The sequence below is a fragment of the Columba livia genome, chromosome 17 (assembly GCF_036013475.1).
Source record: "Columba livia isolate bColLiv1 breed racing homer chromosome 17, bColLiv1.pat.W.v2, whole genome shotgun sequence".
Classification (NCBI taxonomy): Eukaryota; Metazoa; Chordata; class Aves; order Columbiformes; family Columbidae; genus Columba; species Columba livia.
The window spans coordinates 13,015,886-13,031,473 of record NC_088618.1 but is presented as its reverse complement, the minus strand read 5'-3'; the positions used below and the strand labels follow the sequence as shown (position 1 = coordinate 13,031,473).

The 15,588-nt window shown below is 62.4% G+C and overlaps 2 protein-coding genes across 10 annotated transcripts; one reads left to right on the top strand and one right to left on the bottom strand.

Moving 5' to 3' along the window:
• Window positions 1–1,426: 1,426 nt before the first annotated feature.
• On the top strand, window positions 1,427–6,100 carry RNF215 (ring finger protein 215). Its single transcript, XM_065033974.1, has 10 exons — window positions 1,427–1,703; window positions 2,349–2,477; window positions 3,258–3,329; window positions 3,407–3,492; window positions 4,139–4,193; window positions 4,463–4,567; window positions 4,690–4,806; window positions 4,880–5,017; window positions 5,181–5,283; window positions 5,406–6,100. Exons 1-10 carry the CDS (start codon window positions 1,449–1,451, stop codon window positions 5,426–5,428), a joined length of 1,083 nt encoding a protein of 360 aa, XP_064890046.1. The 5' UTR covers window positions 1,427–1,448; the 3' UTR covers window positions 5,429–6,100.
• An 895-nt stretch (window positions 6,101–6,995) lies between these two features.
• On the bottom strand, window positions 6,996–15,487 carry CCDC157 (coiled-coil domain containing 157). 9 transcript variants are annotated; one of them, XM_021288204.2, is made up of 10 exons: window positions 15,069–15,487; window positions 13,234–13,405; window positions 11,642–12,350; window positions 11,291–11,368; window positions 10,197–10,387; window positions 9,924–10,079; window positions 9,148–9,316; window positions 8,403–8,542; window positions 7,759–7,911; window positions 6,996–7,678 (listed from the first exon to the last, which is right to left on the bottom strand). In XM_021288204.2, the coding sequence occupies exons 1-10, from the start codon at window positions 15,314–15,316 to the stop codon at window positions 7,622–7,624; spliced, it is 2,073 nt and encodes a 690-aa protein (XP_021143879.2). In that variant the 5' UTR covers window positions 15,317–15,487; the 3' UTR covers window positions 6,996–7,621. The 9 variants fall into 9 exon arrangements, 7 of the variants coding, with proteins under 7 accessions (XP_021143879.2, XP_005502976.2, XP_064890037.1 ...); XM_005502919.3 differs by having other exon boundaries at window positions 7,759–7,820; XM_065033965.1 differs by having other exon boundaries at window positions 7,759–7,820; window positions 11,642–12,347.
• Between the last annotated feature and the right edge of the window lie 101 nt (window positions 15,488–15,588).

Sequence of the window (15,588 nt, the reverse complement as noted above, 5' to 3'; positions counted from 1 at the left end):
AACCGGGATGTTTTGCCACGCGGTTAAACCGGCTCCAGGTGCCAGCCATGGGTGGAGGGGCCCTGCCCACCCTGCCATTAAAACCCCACAGTTGCAACACGGCTGGGGACACAGGGGACACTGTGGACACACCCAGGCCTGTCCTGTGGTCATCTGGCAGCCGTGGGAGCCGAGATGTCACCGTGTGAGTCCCCGTCCCCCGCGTGGCCCCTGCCAAAAGCAGGTCAGCGCCAGGGCCCGTGCGGCAGCTAATCCCCCCGGCAAATCCCCCCCGGCACATGTGCTGGGCACACGTGGACGCAGGGAGGCTGGGGTGGGGACACCGACGGTGCTGTGTGGCACCCGCCAGGACAGGACAGTTGGGACCTGTTGGGTGTGGGGGGGTCAGCTGGATTTTGGGGTGCTCAGATGTCAGGGGGCGCCTGTGTCACCCATGTGTGTGCTGTGGTTGTGAATGGGGGTGCCTGTGACTGCTGGGCCCTGCGTGTCCCCATGTCCCCACACCCATGGCTCTGTCCCTGTGTTCACATTTGTCCCTGTATCTCTCTGGTATCCCTGAGTGCCCCTGTGTCCCTGGGGAAGGAGGGCTGTGGGGACACACACCCTGTCCCTGTCCTTGTCCTGGTCTCAGTCCCTGTCCTGATCCCAGTCTCTGCTTTTGTCCCTGTCCCCATCCCCATCCTTTTGTTTGTCCCCATTCCTCTCCCTGTCCCCATCCCCACTGCCATCCCACTCCCTCTCCCTGTTCCCATTTCTGTTCCCATCCTGCACCCACTCCCTGTCCCCGTTCCTGTTCCCATCCTGGTTCCCATCCCTCTGTCTGTCCCAGTCCTAGTCCCCATTCCTGTCCCTGTCCCCATCCCACTCCCAGCCCTTGTCCTTGACCCCATCCCACTCCCTGTCCCTATCCCCATCACCATCCCATTCCCTGTTCCCATCCCTGTCCCCATCCTGCTCCCAGCCCTTGTTCCTGTCCCTGTCCCCATCCTGGTCCTTGTCCCTAACACTGTTTCCATCTCCAATGCTGTCCCCGCTCTGTCACTGTCCCTGTCCTTGTCCTGGTTCCCATTCCTGTCCCCGTCCTCACCCCCCTCCCCATCCCTGTCCCTATCCCCATCCAGCTCCCCATCCCTGCCCGTGTCCTGGTCTCTGTTCGTATCCCCATTCCAGTCCCTGGCCCTCGTCCCTGATACTGTCCCCATCCCCGTCCCGGTCCCCATTCCGGTCCTGGCCCTTGTCCCTGACGCTGTCCCTATCCCCATCCAGCTCCCCATCCCTGTCCCCCTCCTGATCCCTATCCCTGTCCCCGTCCTGCTCCCCATCCCTGTCCCCATCCTCGTCCCTGTCCCGCTTCCGTCTCTCGGGCGCCCCTTGGCCGCGGCGTGCGGCGCGGCGGATCCTCCCCGGCGGCAGGGGGCGCTGCGGCGCGGGGCGGGCCCGAGGCGGCGATGGCGGCGGTGCGGGCCGCGCTGCTGGCGCCGCTGCTGGCGCTGTGCCGGGCCGGGCCGGGCCCCGCGCCCGCTGCCCGCGTCGAGGTGGCGGTGACGGGGCCGGGGGACGGGCCGGGGGCAGCCGCGGTGCCCGCCGGCTCCTACACGCTGCGCGGGGCCGTGCTGGGCGCGGGGGGCGGCCGGGCCGGGCCGGGCCGGGGGGCCCCGCGGGAGGAGGAGGACGAGGAGGAGATCCGGGGCCGCCTACTGCTGGTGGGCACCGGGACCGGGGCCGTGGGCCCGCGGGAGCCGGGAGTGCGGGCCGGGGGGTCTGTAGGCACTGGGAGGGGAACGGGGGTACAGGGAGCAGTGAGAACTGGGGCACACTGCGGGCGGGCAGTGGGTACTGGGGGGCTGTGGGCACTGGGGGACATTGACGGGGCTGTGGGAGCTGGGGGCACTGGGAGAGGGATTTGGGGGCTGCGGGAACTGGAGGGCACTGGAGGGAGCTGTGGGCACTGGGAGAGGGATTGAGGGGACATTGGGGGGCTGTGGGCACTGGGAGAGGGATTGAGGGGACATTGGGGGGCTGTGGGCACCTGGACAGACTGTGAGTACTGGGGGGAATGGGGAAAGAGGAGCAGTGGGAGCTGAAGGGCACTGGGGAGGCCATGGGCACTGGGGATGTGGTGGGGCAGTGGGGGGTGTCACTGTCTAGGGGTGTTCAGTGACAGAGGGGAGGTGCAGGCAGGGGTGGGGCGGCAGGGACCAGGTCCTGTCCCCTGTACCACCCCCGCTGCTGTCCCTGTCCCCACACGGTGCCCAGCGCTGCCCAGAGATTTGGGGGTGCTTTGGGGGTGCCCTGAGCCTCAGCCCCCCGCCCCGGCTCTCTCCCCCCGTTGCTGCCATGCCCCCCAGGTGGGGGATGCAGAGCCGGAGCTGGGCGCTGCCGACAGCTGGATCGGCGTGGTGCCAGTGGGCGAGGAGCCGGCTGAGCTGCCCCGCGGCGCCAAGGAGGAGTCCTTCACCGCCGCCGTCGTCAGCAAGGTGACTGTCCCCGTTTGCTGTCCCCCAGCACTGCCCTGGCCCAGGCTGCAGTGGCATTTGCTGGTTACAAGCCCACAGGGGTGTTGCCTCAACAGATGTGGAGGGTCCTGGCCTGTCCCTAGTGATGGGGGGAACCTGATAGGGCTTCTGGGCAGTGACAGCCCCTCCTGGGTCCCTTGCGGTACTTCAGCTTGGGCAAAGGCATTGGGTGCTGCCAGCTCACTGCAGTGGGGCAGGAGCTGAGCAGGGACATAGAACCACAGGATCCCAGGCTGGCTGGGTTGCAGGAGCTCTGCAGATCCCCAGCCCAGCCCTGCTCACGCAGGGTCACAGAGCAGATCACACAGGTGGGTCCAGGCGGTTTGAATGTCTCAGAGAAGGAGACTCCACACCCGCTCTGGGCAGCCTGGGCCAGGCTCTGGCACCTCCCAGCAAACAAGTTTCTGCTCATGTTCACATGGAGCCTCCTGTGTTTCAGTCTGTGCCCGTTGCCCCTCACCCTGGCGTTGGGCACCACTGAACAGAGTCTGGTCCATCCTCTGACACCCACCCTGAGCTATTGATCCATGGATCAGATTCCTCTCAGCTTCTCTTCTCCAGCTCAGCAGCCCCAGCTCTCTCAGTGTCTCCTCATCACAAAGATGCTCCAGACCCCTCAGCATCTTTGTGTCCCTGCACTGGACTCTCTGCAGTAATTCCCTGTCCTTCTTGAACTGGGGAGCCCAGCTCAGGCCCAGCTGCCCGCGCTGCCCGCTGAGCCGGTGCTCTCTGTCTCTGCAGATGAAGCGAGCCCTGGTGCTGGGTGCCTCGGCGCTGCTCATCCTGGCGCTGAACCAGAACGCCATCCGGGAGGTAGGCTCGGCTCGGCGGTGGGTCCCTGACCCGGTCCTCTGCCCTGCTGACAGCTCTCCCTTTCCTCTCTGCTGCAGCTGGACGTTTCCCAGCTCCTGGCCAAGCCCGTGATCGTGATCCAGTCCTCGGACAACGTCACCAAGCTGCTGGGAGCGCTGCTGCGGTACGGGTTGGGGCAGTGGTGAGAGCTGTAGCTCTGCACCTGTCCCCTGCCTGTCCCCTTGTCCCCTACCTGGCTGTGTGAGCCTGGGGCTGCCCTGGGGGGATCTCTCACACCACACATTGCTTTTGCTGGGCTGGTTTTGAGCTCACCCTTTGCTTGGGACATGGGTTTCCAGGGCAGGTGTGAGTCAGTTCCACACCTCCCTGGGGGCCTGAACCCATCCACGGGTCCCCACGCAGCCGCAGGGGCTGGCGGTGGCCTTCATCGGGATATTTAGGACTCTCAGTACGAATCGGTCAGACTGGCTGGTTATCAGCACAGCACTGATGTCCCCACCGCCCGTGCCGCTGGTTGTCCCTGCCACCTGCAGTGTTAGGATCCCCTCGGTGCTCCTTCCACATGGGAGATCAGCATCAATGTGTGGTGTTGCAGACAGGGAAACTGAGGCATGGGGCTGGAAGGAAGGGACGTGCAGGGTCTCTCAGAGGGCTGGACATGGCTGTGAACGGGGACACTCGCTGTCACCTCCCCTGCGTGTTCCTCTCTCCCCTTGGCTCAGTGCGGGGGGCTCCCTGGTGCTGGGGTGCTGTAGGCCCGGTCCTGCTCTGCCCACAGGGCTGACGCTTCTCTTGGCGTTTGCTCACAGGGGGCTCCGGGCAACGGCGAAGATCACGTACCAGGCGGTGCTGCTGGAGAACCTGGTACATAGGTCTTCCTCCTCCTCTTCCTCTCCACTCTCCTGGGGGGCGGGCAGGGCCATGGCCGTGTCCAGCTGAACTTCCCCGACCCGGCTGTTGGAGCTGCTGGTGCCTCAGTTTCCCCAGACCGTGTCCGCGGAAGCAGAGCACCCAGCAGCCACCAGCGGTTCCTCCTCCCCTGGACCCCTGCGATGGCCCCAGCGCGGCGAGGGCCCCTCGGGCGGTGCCATGAGCCACCACGGCCACCGGCACCGCTGTCTCCTGCCTTGCAGGGAGTGACCCTCACGCTCTGGTCAACCTGTGGCCTCTCCCGCGGGGGCCTCTATGGCGAGTGGCAGGGGGTCATCTGCCCTGGGGACAGCAGCTCGCAGGTGCAGGTACGGGCGCTGGGGCCGGCTGGTGCTGGTGCGGCCGGCAGCGGCGATGGCACAGCCGGGAGTGGAGGCAGGGGTCTCTGGTTCTCCCCCGTCCCTGAGTGCCCACCGGTGCTGTCCTGCAGAAGTACCTGCAGCAGCTGTGGAACACGATCCTGCTGATCGCCCTGCTGCTCTGCACCGGCGTGATGGTGCAGGCCCAGCGCCAGTCACGGCAGGACCCGTCGGAGCAGGACGCCGAGGTGAGAACCGCCCGCTCTGCCCCTCGCTGGGGAGCCCCGTGCAGGGCGCTGACCCTCTGCTCCGCCTCCGCAGCTGGACCTGAAGCAGCACATTCGGCGGCGGCTGTCGGCGCTGAAAACACGGCGGTACCATCCCGGCAAAGCGCTGCGGAGCCGGGCCTGCGAGATCGACAGCTGCGCTGTCTGCTTGGACCAGTTCCACAAGAGCCAGGTGGGGACTGGGCGGGACTGGTGCTGCACTGGGAGGCCTGGAGCCCGGCCTGGTCACCACTGGGCGCCACCCGTGCTGTCCCTTTACTGTCCCTGGGGAGCATGGTGACGGCCGGGCTGCTGCGATCACCCAGTTCCGCTCACGTCTCCGCTTTCCCCCACAGTGGCTGCGGGTGCTGCCCTGCTCCCATGAGTTCCACCGGGACTGCGTGGACCCCTGGCTGCTCCTGCAGCAGACCTGCCCCCTCTGCAAGCGCAACATCCTGGGTGAGAGCCGCGCCGGGGTCCCTGCAGTACCCAGGGAATGCAGCTGCGCCGGGGCAAGGGCTGGGGAGGAACTGGAGCCCCCCAGGTTCCCCGTGCAATGGCCTCTGTCCTTCTCCTTCCAGGGAACTGCTGCACGGATAGCTAGCCAGACAGACGGACACGCTGCGGGGACAGACCCACCGCCGCCGCGGGGAGGGGAGGCAGGGGGTGCTCGGCCAGTGCTGCGCTGCTGGAGCGGGGTCGGGGCAGCTGTGCCACCACAGTGCCCGGCCCTTCACAGGGAGGGGTCTCAGGCTTCTCCCTGCCGGGCATGAGGAGAGGGGTGGGGGGTTCAGACCAGCACTTCTGAGGGGCTGGGGGCGCGGGTGCCAGGCAACGAAGCCATGAGGGCACCCATGGGTGTAGTGGGGGGGCACAGAGGCAGGGAGAGCCTTGTCCTGCCTGGACCCTCTCCCTGATCATAGTCATTTTTCTAAATCTTGTCTTTTTTTCCTAATTGCCGGTGGGCAGAGCCTGGCTCAGCGCTGTGCTGCACCCAGACCCGGCGGAGGGCCCGGCTGTGGCGTGGGCCCCTCTGCACCCGGTGTGTTTGTGGCAGAGCCGCTGGGTGCTCGCCACGGGAGGGCAAGGGGTGAAGGCTTTATTTATACTAACTTATTGGGAAGGACGACACAAGTCAATTGCAGAGACCAAACGCGTGTGCCGCGGTGGCCGGGGATGTGCCGTGAGCCCTGACCAGCTCCTGTTCCCCGTGGTCACCGGGGGCTGCAGCGTCGCACGTGTCCGTCTGCATTAAATACAGAGTGGGGAGAGGCCAGCCTGGTGTGTGGGGTCATAGAATTGTTTTGGTTGAAGAAGACCCTCAAGCTCGAGTCAAACCGTTCCCCACCCCTGGCACTGCCCCATGTCCTGAGAACCTCATCTCTGTCTGTCCAACCCTCCAGGGATGGTGACTCCAGCACTGCCCTGGGCAGCCTGTTTCGGTGTCTGTCACACGGCCCCCACTGCCCTCTGAGGCTCAGGAGGGTACTCGGGGTTCGGGGTGTCCCATGTGGGTGGCTCTGGGGTCCCCTGGGTGCCCATGGCTGCTTTGCCAGGCTGCGGCAGTGCTGCTGAGCTGAGGGAGGCTCAGACTCCTCGTCCCCAGCCCTTCCTCACAGGGTGACCATGTCCCAGTCACCTCTGGGGAACAGTCGCTGGCGTGAGTGAACCTGTGCTGCGCCCAGGCGGTGTCCGGCTGGCCACACTGTCAGAGCTGTGCCGGGGACACCAGCAGTGGCTTAGGCACAGGTGACCGAGCTCCAGCGCCCAGGACCAGCCCTGGGCCCGCTCGGCTGATGGGACAGGGGCAGCTCCATGTGCCGTGGGAGCACTTTCTCCCCTCCTGCTTGTGTGGGGTCACCCCAGCCGGGTTCTGCAGCCGGGGCTGCTTTGGGGCCGCGGTGCCAAGGGAGGGGAGATAGGGACACGCCAGCCTGTTCTCTGCACCATCACCTGTGGTTTTACCACAACCCACAGCGTTGCCTGATGGAGACGAACAAGGGGAACCTGCACAGACACAGTGGGTGCCGCGGTCATGCAGAAAACAAGGCGAAGCCACAGCACATGGCAACGCCACCGTGGGACCAGCTCCCCACAGCCACCACCAGTGGGCTCGGTGGGATGGGCAAAGCGTGGGTTTCCCAAGCAAAAATACCTTTGTGGCCACAGAATCATAGAACCATAGAATTGTTTTGGCTGGAAAAGACCTTTAAGATCATCAAGTCCAACTGTTAACCCAACACTGGCACTAACCCCTGTGGCTGAGAACCTCACCCACCTGAAACATTTCAGCTGTTCACCCCATGTTTGAAGACCATATTCTTCAAAGCACAGCAGTCAGGAGAAAATACTTGGAAATAAAACAAATATAAAAAGATAATTTAAGAACTAGTAAATAATAGATAACAGTAGTAACTGAAGTATTCTCCCATACTATTTCAAGCTAGAATGCTGAAACAATTCCCCCATCTTAGCGCTGATACAGAACTGCAATACACGCAGTCCATGAGCAGGGAGGGAAAGCTGCTTTGCAAGAGGTAGAAAAGGTTCTATAAAATCTTTGTGTGATGCACAAAGCGGTAACGAGCTCCCGCGGCGCAGGGCAGGCGGCTGCTCGCTGAATGGTTCACTTCAGCGTCTCACCAGAGTTCATTTGCGCCGGGAGGGCCGGGGGGCGGCCGTGCCTCTGCCGCCGTGCTCGGGGGGGCTAAGCAGCAGCCCTGCGGCCGGCAGCGAGCGGCAGGGCCCGGCTGAGCGCGGCTGTGACCGCTGGCTGCTGGGCGCTCGCTGCCGGCGCTCACCCGCGCGGCCCCGCAGCCCCGCGCTGTCCTCGCTGCCTCGGCTGCTGGGCGGCCTGCGGGTGGGGAGAGCGGTTGGATGGGAGGAAGAGGAGGGAGGAAGGTCCCCAGCGGCTTCCTTGGGGTTCTTACTCACCCTGCGTCCTCCCCACAGCGCTGGCTGCCGAGCTGGGAACACAGCTGGGTCTGTGGGATGAGCTGGGGGAGAGAAGAGGGGCTGAAACTTCCCCCTGTGCTCGGCTCCACTTGCTCCCCTCGGCCTCTGCCCTGGGCAGCCATCCCCGCTGAGCTGGTGACAGTGACACGGCAGCATGAGATAAAGGAGCCAGGAACCAGCCCTGGACACCTTGGCTGGGCAGCTTTCCCCACCAACACCAGTCAAACCAGACTGACCTCCCAGTGGCACAGCAGCCCGGGCTCTGGCCCAAATGGGGTGGGCACACCCCAAAAACACAGAGCTGGTCCAAACTGAATGGGGCTGAGTTGGCGGGCATGAGGTGGGGGAAGCCTTGGGGCTGAGGTGAGCTCCTGAGGGCAGGATCAGGCCCTGGGACAGCAAAGGGTCACAGTCCCCACCACACAGGCTGAGGACACAGCTGTGGTGTCGCAGGGGATGTTGTGCCAGGAGCCCCATGGCTTGTGCTCCCTGGAGCCTTCTCTGCAAGGACATGCAAACACAAAATGGTCCCCATGGGCTGGGTTAGGGGTACGCAGCACCCCACTGGCACCTGCACCCTCTCCGTGGTGACACCCACTCACCCGGCCGGGGTGCAGCCTCACCTTCAGCACACCCTGCGCAGCTGCCACCTGCACCTTGGCCAGCGCGGAGCGGAGCCGCGTGTTCTCCTGCTCCAGCACACCGATGCGGATGCTGTTGGCTTCCAGCTGCTTCTCCATGTCCTCAGTCACGCTCCCGCTGCCTGTGGACAAAATATACAGCGTCCTGTGGTGCAGCCAGAGCTCAGCCCACCGCTGCCCCAAGCAGAGAATCACAGATGGTTTGGGTTCAAGGGACCATTAAAGCTCCCCCAGTGCCCCCCCTGCCATGAGCAGGGACATCTTCACCAGCTCAGGTTGCTCAGAGCCCCGTCCAGCCTGGCCTGGGATGTCTCCAGGGATGGTTCATCCACCACCTCTCTGGCCAACCTGGGCCAGGCTCTCACCACCCTCAGGGCAACAATTTCTTCCTCATGTCTGGCCGGGGGGTGCTGTCCCTGGGAATGAGTCCACCCCAACCTGAGAGGGGCAACTGGGACCCAAAACCGCAACCACAAGGGCAAACACAGTTTGGCCTGGGTCCTGCTTCAATTCCTGTCCTTGCGGTGGGACGAGCAGGAGCAGCACCTGCACAGGGAGGGGTGGAAAGATGGTGGTGGCACAGCACAGCCCAGGGCCTGGCCCCTCCTGGCCCTTAGTAGGACAAACGGCATCATACAACTAAAGCTGGATCCCCCACGAGTCCCAGGAGAGCCTGAAGGCTCAAGCCCGCTGCGGTGAAGGCAGGTGCTGCTGCCCAACCCCTTACTCTCAAATTGCGTCTCGCTGGGGACATGGAGCTCGGGGAAGAACACCAGGAGCTGCTCCCGCTCCTGCAGCTCCTGCGCCTGCTCTTCCAGCCTGGACACCTTTGCCTGCAGCTCTGAGAAGTTCTGCTCCAGGCTCAGCTTCTCCTGTTGCAGCACGTCCAGCAGCTCCTGTGGGCACAGCAGGGAGGTGGGGAGGTTTGCAGAGCGCTCCCAGCCCTGGGGATGGCCTGGGGGAGCCCCCCATGAGCACCGGGACCCCCATGGAAAGCTGCTCTTATGCAATAAGGGTGTCCCACAGCGGTGTGATGAACTGCGGGGTCTCAGCTTGAATGGTCCCTGGGTGAGCTGGAAGCAACAGCACCAACAATCACAGAATCATTCTGGTTGGAAAAAGCCCTCAAGACCATCGAGTCCAACTGCTCCCGCACCCTTAGCACTGCCCCATGTCCTGAGAACCTCATCTCCATCTGTCCAGCCCTCCAGGGATGGTGACTCCAGCACTGCCCTGGGCAGCCTGTTCCAATGCCCCACAGCCCCTTGGGGAAGAAATTGTTCCCAGATCCAACCTCAACCTCCCCTGGCGCAACTTGAGGCCGTTTCCTCAAGAGCCCGACCCCCCCTGGCTCCAAGCTCCTTTCAGGCAGGTCAGAGATCAGAAGGTCTCCCCTCAGCTCCTGTTCTCCAGCTGAATGCCACACCGAGCCCCAGAGCCCCTATCCTGGGCTGTGGTGTGGGTTGGGGCAGTGGTGGCTCCTGTGGTGGCTGTGACACTGACCTGCTGCGTCCGCAGCTGCTCCCGGCTCTGCTCCAGCTGCTTCCCCAGCCGGGCCTCGTCCTCCTCGGCCTCCCCCAGCCGGGCCTGCAGCTCCTCACGCTCCTGGTCCAGGCTGTCCAACTGCTGCAGCAGGACCTGCTGCTTGCTCTGCAGGGACTGCATGGGGCAGGCAGGATTGCATGGGGCCACCAAACCCCCTCTCACCACCCTGACGTGGGAAAGCAGCACCAGGGAGCTCAGCCCGCTCCCCCACGCGCGGCGGGGTGGCCGTACCTCCTGATGCCGCAGAACGCTCTCCACCTTGGCCTTCTCCTTCTCCAACTGGGTGCTGCTGCTGCTCAGCTCCTGGCACAGGCTCTCTTGCTGCTCGGTGAGCAGCTGCACCTTCTCCTCCAGCTCCAGCACCCGGCTCTTGGCCACCATCATGGTCCTCATCTCCTCCAGCAAGGTCATCTTGGTCACCTCTAGGGAAACACAGCAGCTCTGTGTCCTGGGCCACCAGCATCTCAGCTGGAACCAGCACTGGTGTGGCCAGCAGGCCCAGGGCAGTGACCGTCCCTGTGCTGGGACCTGGGGAGGCCAAACCGCCAATCCTGGGGGCAGTTCTGGGCCCCTCACACCAAGAAAGGCCTTGAGGTGCTGGAGCGAGTTGAGAGAAGGGAACGGAGCTGGTGAGGGGCTGGAGCACAAGTGTGATGGAGCGGCTGAGGGACCTGGGGGTTCAGCTGGAGAACAGGAGCTGAGGGGAGACCTTCTGATCTCTGAACTGCCTGAAAGGAGCTTGGAGCCAGGGGGGGTCGGGCTCTGCTCCCCAGGAACAAGCGCCAGGAGCAGAGGAAACGGCCTCAAGTTGCACCAGGGGAGGTTGAGGTTGGATGTGGGAACAATTTCTTCCCCAAAGGGCTGTGGGGCATTGGAACAGGCTGCCCAGGGCAGTGCTGGAGTCACCATCCCTGGAGGGCTGGACAGAAGGACATGAGGTTCTCAGGACATGGGGCAGTGCCAGGGGTGGGTTATGGTTGGACTTGATGATCTTGAGGGGCTTTTCCAACCAGAATGATTTTGCGGTTCTATGATTTGGGCCCAGCTGGGCAGGATTAGGGGAGCAGCTCCCAGCTGAGGTGTCCGGAGGGCGTCCTGTACCCTGCAGAGGCCCTGGCCAGGGGGAAGCAGCTCTGCGAGGAGGGCTGTGACCCCCTGAATCGCCAGCAGCACGAGCCCTGCCTGGTGCTGGGAGATGTTTGGGCACCAGCACCACACCTGACCGATTCTGTGGGAGCTGTATGTTCCGTCAGTGTATTAAAAAACTAATGAGACCAGAGGAGGGTTTGGGAGATGCACCAGCCGGGTGAGCCTCGGGTCCTTACCCAGCTCCTGCACTACAGCCTGCTTCGCAGCCAGCTCCTCCTTCAGCGCCGAAAGTCGCTCTTCCAGCAGAGCAGCTCCTAAACCAGCACAAAACCACTACTAACTATTCAACAGCTCCTCAAAGAAACTAAAACATGGAGGCAGCAAATGGCTGCACCAAAGCATTTCTCATTCAGTGACTGCACCATGCTGTGCTGTGCAGGGAGGGGATGTGCACAACCAGCTCTCAGCACGGGGAGCAGCCCCAGCACCCACCCAAACCAGGGGCACAAGCCCTGCTCATGGTGGTGGAACCAAGATTTGACCACAGACTTGGTGTTCCTGGGGAGATGGAGGGACCAGCACTGTACCTCTCCGCAGGTCATCCTTGTCCCGCTCCAGCCTGGCTACAGCCTCTAAATGCTCTTTGTTCTTCACTTTCAGGCTCTGCTCAGCCTTCCTCCTCTGCTGCGCTTGGGTCTCCTTCTCTGCCTGAAGCAGTCGGGAAAAGTCCTCAACCTTTTTCTGCAGCTCGTCCTTCTGTTTCCGAGACTCTTGCAGCTCAGACTTCAGAGGGTTGACCTGCTGCAGCAGCGTCTGGAGGTGTTTGCCGATCCGGGCAAGGTCCTTGCTCTGCTCTGCAGCCCAGTAGCTCAGGTCCGTTGCAGAGAGGGTCCGAGAAGGACCTGTGGGGTCCTCCACCATCTCCTGGAACCTGCTGAGCGCCGAGGGAATGTTCTGGCTCTGGCAGACACTGGTGATGGCTTTGCCGACCTGGCGGAGGCTGGCCTGGGCGCTGGCGCAGGTGTCGCAGGCTCCCGGGGCTGAGCCGGCCGTCTGTGTGGGGACACTGCGGCTGCTCTTGGCCTCACTGCTGGCAGCCTTGGGCACAGAGCTGCCCGGGGTGACACTGTCTGACCCACTGACACTAGATGACGGGCACGGAGAGGTGGACTGGGGAACTTCTGGGGAAGTCCTTATCTCCAAAACGTCGGGCAAGCTGCGTTTTGAGTGCTTCTCAGCATTCCCAGCCTGGGGAGTGGGTTGCAGCGTGGGGAGCTCCTCCTTGCCAGCTTTCTTCTGGGCAAGAGAGCACAGAACAGACAGAGCCAGCATCAAACAGCATCTGCTGTAAATGTTCCGTAAGAGTCAAACGACAGAGGTGTGAAGCGTGGGCACAGGATGTCAGCATAGGGAAGGGGTGACAAGGGCAGTGAGCCCTTCTCCTGGGAGCAGAGACCTTCCCAGTGCTGGGAGGAGAGGAGCCCAGCGCTCAGCTCCTGCTCACTCTGTGTCATTACGGCCACAGCACACGGCTAATGAGCACAATGAACCTGCACCCCACACCCCGCTGCAGAGTACGGAGTAATCAAACTTTTACAAGCCACCGCTGCTCTAGCAGAGCTGTGGTTTCACGACATGGAGCCTCGGCAGGGAAACCCGCTCCCCAGCTCCCTTTGTGACCATCCCGTCTTTCCCACCTCTTGCGCTGTCTCCTGGTTATGCCAGATGGATTACTGTGAGACTTTGCCACAAAAGGGGGGAAAATGCAGGGTAGTGGTATAGTGTTTTTACCACAAACTATTTTACTGATTTGAGGCAGCTCAGCCCCACAAACGGGGCTGGCAGAGCTGCAGCACGTTGGCAGGAGAATGTTTTCCCAGGCAATACAGGCAGCCAAGCTCCCCCATCCCGAGATCCCGGAGGACGGTGGATCCAGTGGCACACAGGGGAGGTCAGAGGGAAGGGACTCAGGCCGGGAGGGGACAATGTGGGACAGATGTGTCCTGTCTGACACACGTCAGTGCTCAGAGCGTCGTGAGCTGGGAGCACATCTGGTGTGGCCACCACATGTGCCACGGGGCGTCCCGGAGGCAGATCCAAATCATGAGGGGTGAGACAAGGGCCATTTCCATGACCCATACACTCAGCTTGGGGGGTGTGGGGGCCCAAAATGTCCCACCTCGGCCAGGAGCTGCTGGCAGAAGGCCCCCAGTTTCAGCATGCTGCACCAGTACCTCCTCGCCGTCAGCCCCGCCGACATGCCGGGTCCCACTGCCTGTGTGGGGGGCTCGGCTCGATCGCTTAGTAGGTTTTCTGCGTAGCCCGTGAAGCTCTGAAGCAGCAGCAGGAGCCTTGTTTGACAGAAACAAAACACAGGTTAGTGCAACGGAGTATTTGTAATGAGGAAAGCGCCCCAGGGGAGCCTGAAGGGCCAGCACAAGGCAGGGAGGTTGTTCCCTCCTCATGTTGAGTTTGGCAAAGGAGGGCAGGTGTTAGTGCCCCTGTGACCCTTCCCAGCCCTGAATTGCTTCTCAGAGCAACATTTGATGGGATGAAAACCCTCCTGCAGCACTTCAGAGAGGCTGCAGTGAAGCTCTCCCAAGAGATCTGGGGCACTGGAAGGATCCGGGGCACTCACACTGCCAGTATCAAACCCCAATTGTCAGGGCCAATTGCCCTGAGGGAACGGCTCGTCTTTTGAAACCGAGTTGTATTTATTTCAGCCAGATTGCGAAAGGCGCTTTCACGCCCCAGATCAGCAGGTGCAGCCCTGTCTGAGTGTTTCCAAGGCTTGGGGGGAATTTAAGGAGCCTGTCCCGGTCTGCCCGGGTGCCCTCGGCTCCCGGGCGCAGCAGCGACCCGTTCTGCTCCACTGTAGCCAGTGCTTGTGCTGGCAGCTCCGAGCGCTGTGCAGGGAGACCAGTCGCGTTTCAAACTCAGTGTAAAGCTGTGGAGCACAAGGCCGAGGTGTTGAGGTGCCGGCACACTGCTCATTGTAAGGAACGTTTAATGAAGGAATGTTGTTTTTACAAAACTAAGGAGCCTGACCCCAGCAGGGGGGGAGAACCGAGAGACATCAGACTATGAATCCTTAATGTAAAACAAAGTCTCTTCAAAATAATCCCGGAATGCAAACTGATATCTGTATTTACAAGTTAACCTATGGGAAGGGTAGCCAAAGAGCCAGGAACCCATCTTTTAAATAGATCGAAAAGGGGAAGGGTATTGTTTGGATTAGATGAATGAAATACATAAACTGAGGCAGGAGTCAGGTAGTCTGTAAACCCTGAAGTATCCAACCAATGGAGAACAGAAAAAGGAATTTGTGGCTGAGATTTGGGGCGGATATAAGCAGGGGCTTTTTGCCCTTTCAGGTGTGCCTGCCTTTAGGTAGAACACTTGATCTTGCAAAATCGTCATTAAAACATGCTTTGCTGAGACATCCTGCCCAGGCTTATTTATTTCACAGGATCCCAGAATGTGAGGGGTTGAAGGGCCCTGGAAAGCTCATCCAGTGCAATCCCCCCATGGAGCAGGAACACCCAGATGAGGTTACACAGGAAGGTGTCCAGGCGGGTTGGAATGTCTGCACAGAAGGAGACTCCACAACCCCCTGGGCAGCCTGGGCCAGGCTCTGCCACCCTCACCCCAAACAAGTTTCTTCTCATATTTCAGTGGAACCTCCTGTGTTCCAGTTTGCACCCATTGCCCCTTGTCCTGTCACTGGTTGTCACCCAGAAGAGCCTGGCTCCATCCTCCTGACACTCCCCCTTTCCATATTGATCCCCAGGAATGAGTCCCCCCCAGTCTCCTCTTGTCCCGCTCCAGAGCCCCAGCTCCCTCAGCCTTTCAAGGTAATTGTTTCCATCACTCATCATGGAAACACGTGGGAAAGAAGCATCCAGAACGTCTGGCCACACTGGACAGGCTGGACACCGAACCGTGCCCTTCCCTCAGGGACAAGCAGTCGCTCTGCCGGTCCCTGCAGCGGGGTGGCCGGCCGCGCCCTCTCACCTGTCGATGAGCAGCTCCAGCAGCGCGACATGTGCGTGCTGGCTGAACTGGGGGTCCCCGTGCCGGTGGCTGTACCGCTCCAGCAGCGCCGGCACGTCCAGCTCGCACGACACGCGGTCCGGGAACTTCCAGGAGGGGAAGCGCACCGGCCCGGCCCGGGCCCAGACGTCGCCGATGGCCGCCTGCAGGTCCCGCAGGTCGGCCCGCAGGCTCTCCATGCAGCCGGGATGGCCCAGGAGCTGCGCCATGGCGCTGGGGTGGCCGGACAGGCGACACCCGTGACAGCGGGGCTGCGGCGGAGGGACCGACACAGGCCGGGGCCTGTGAGGGGACGCGGGGGCAGCGCTTCCCCCTCCCGCGCGCCGCCGCCGGTTGCTATGGCAACCGCTTAGGTCACGCCCCCCAGAGTTCACGCCCCCCAGAGGCCACGCCTCCAGGCCACGTCCCCCCGCGCCGCAATGGTTCGCTCCTCCTGCTGCCGCCTCCTCCTGTAGGGAAACCCCCTCCCTTGTGGTATTTT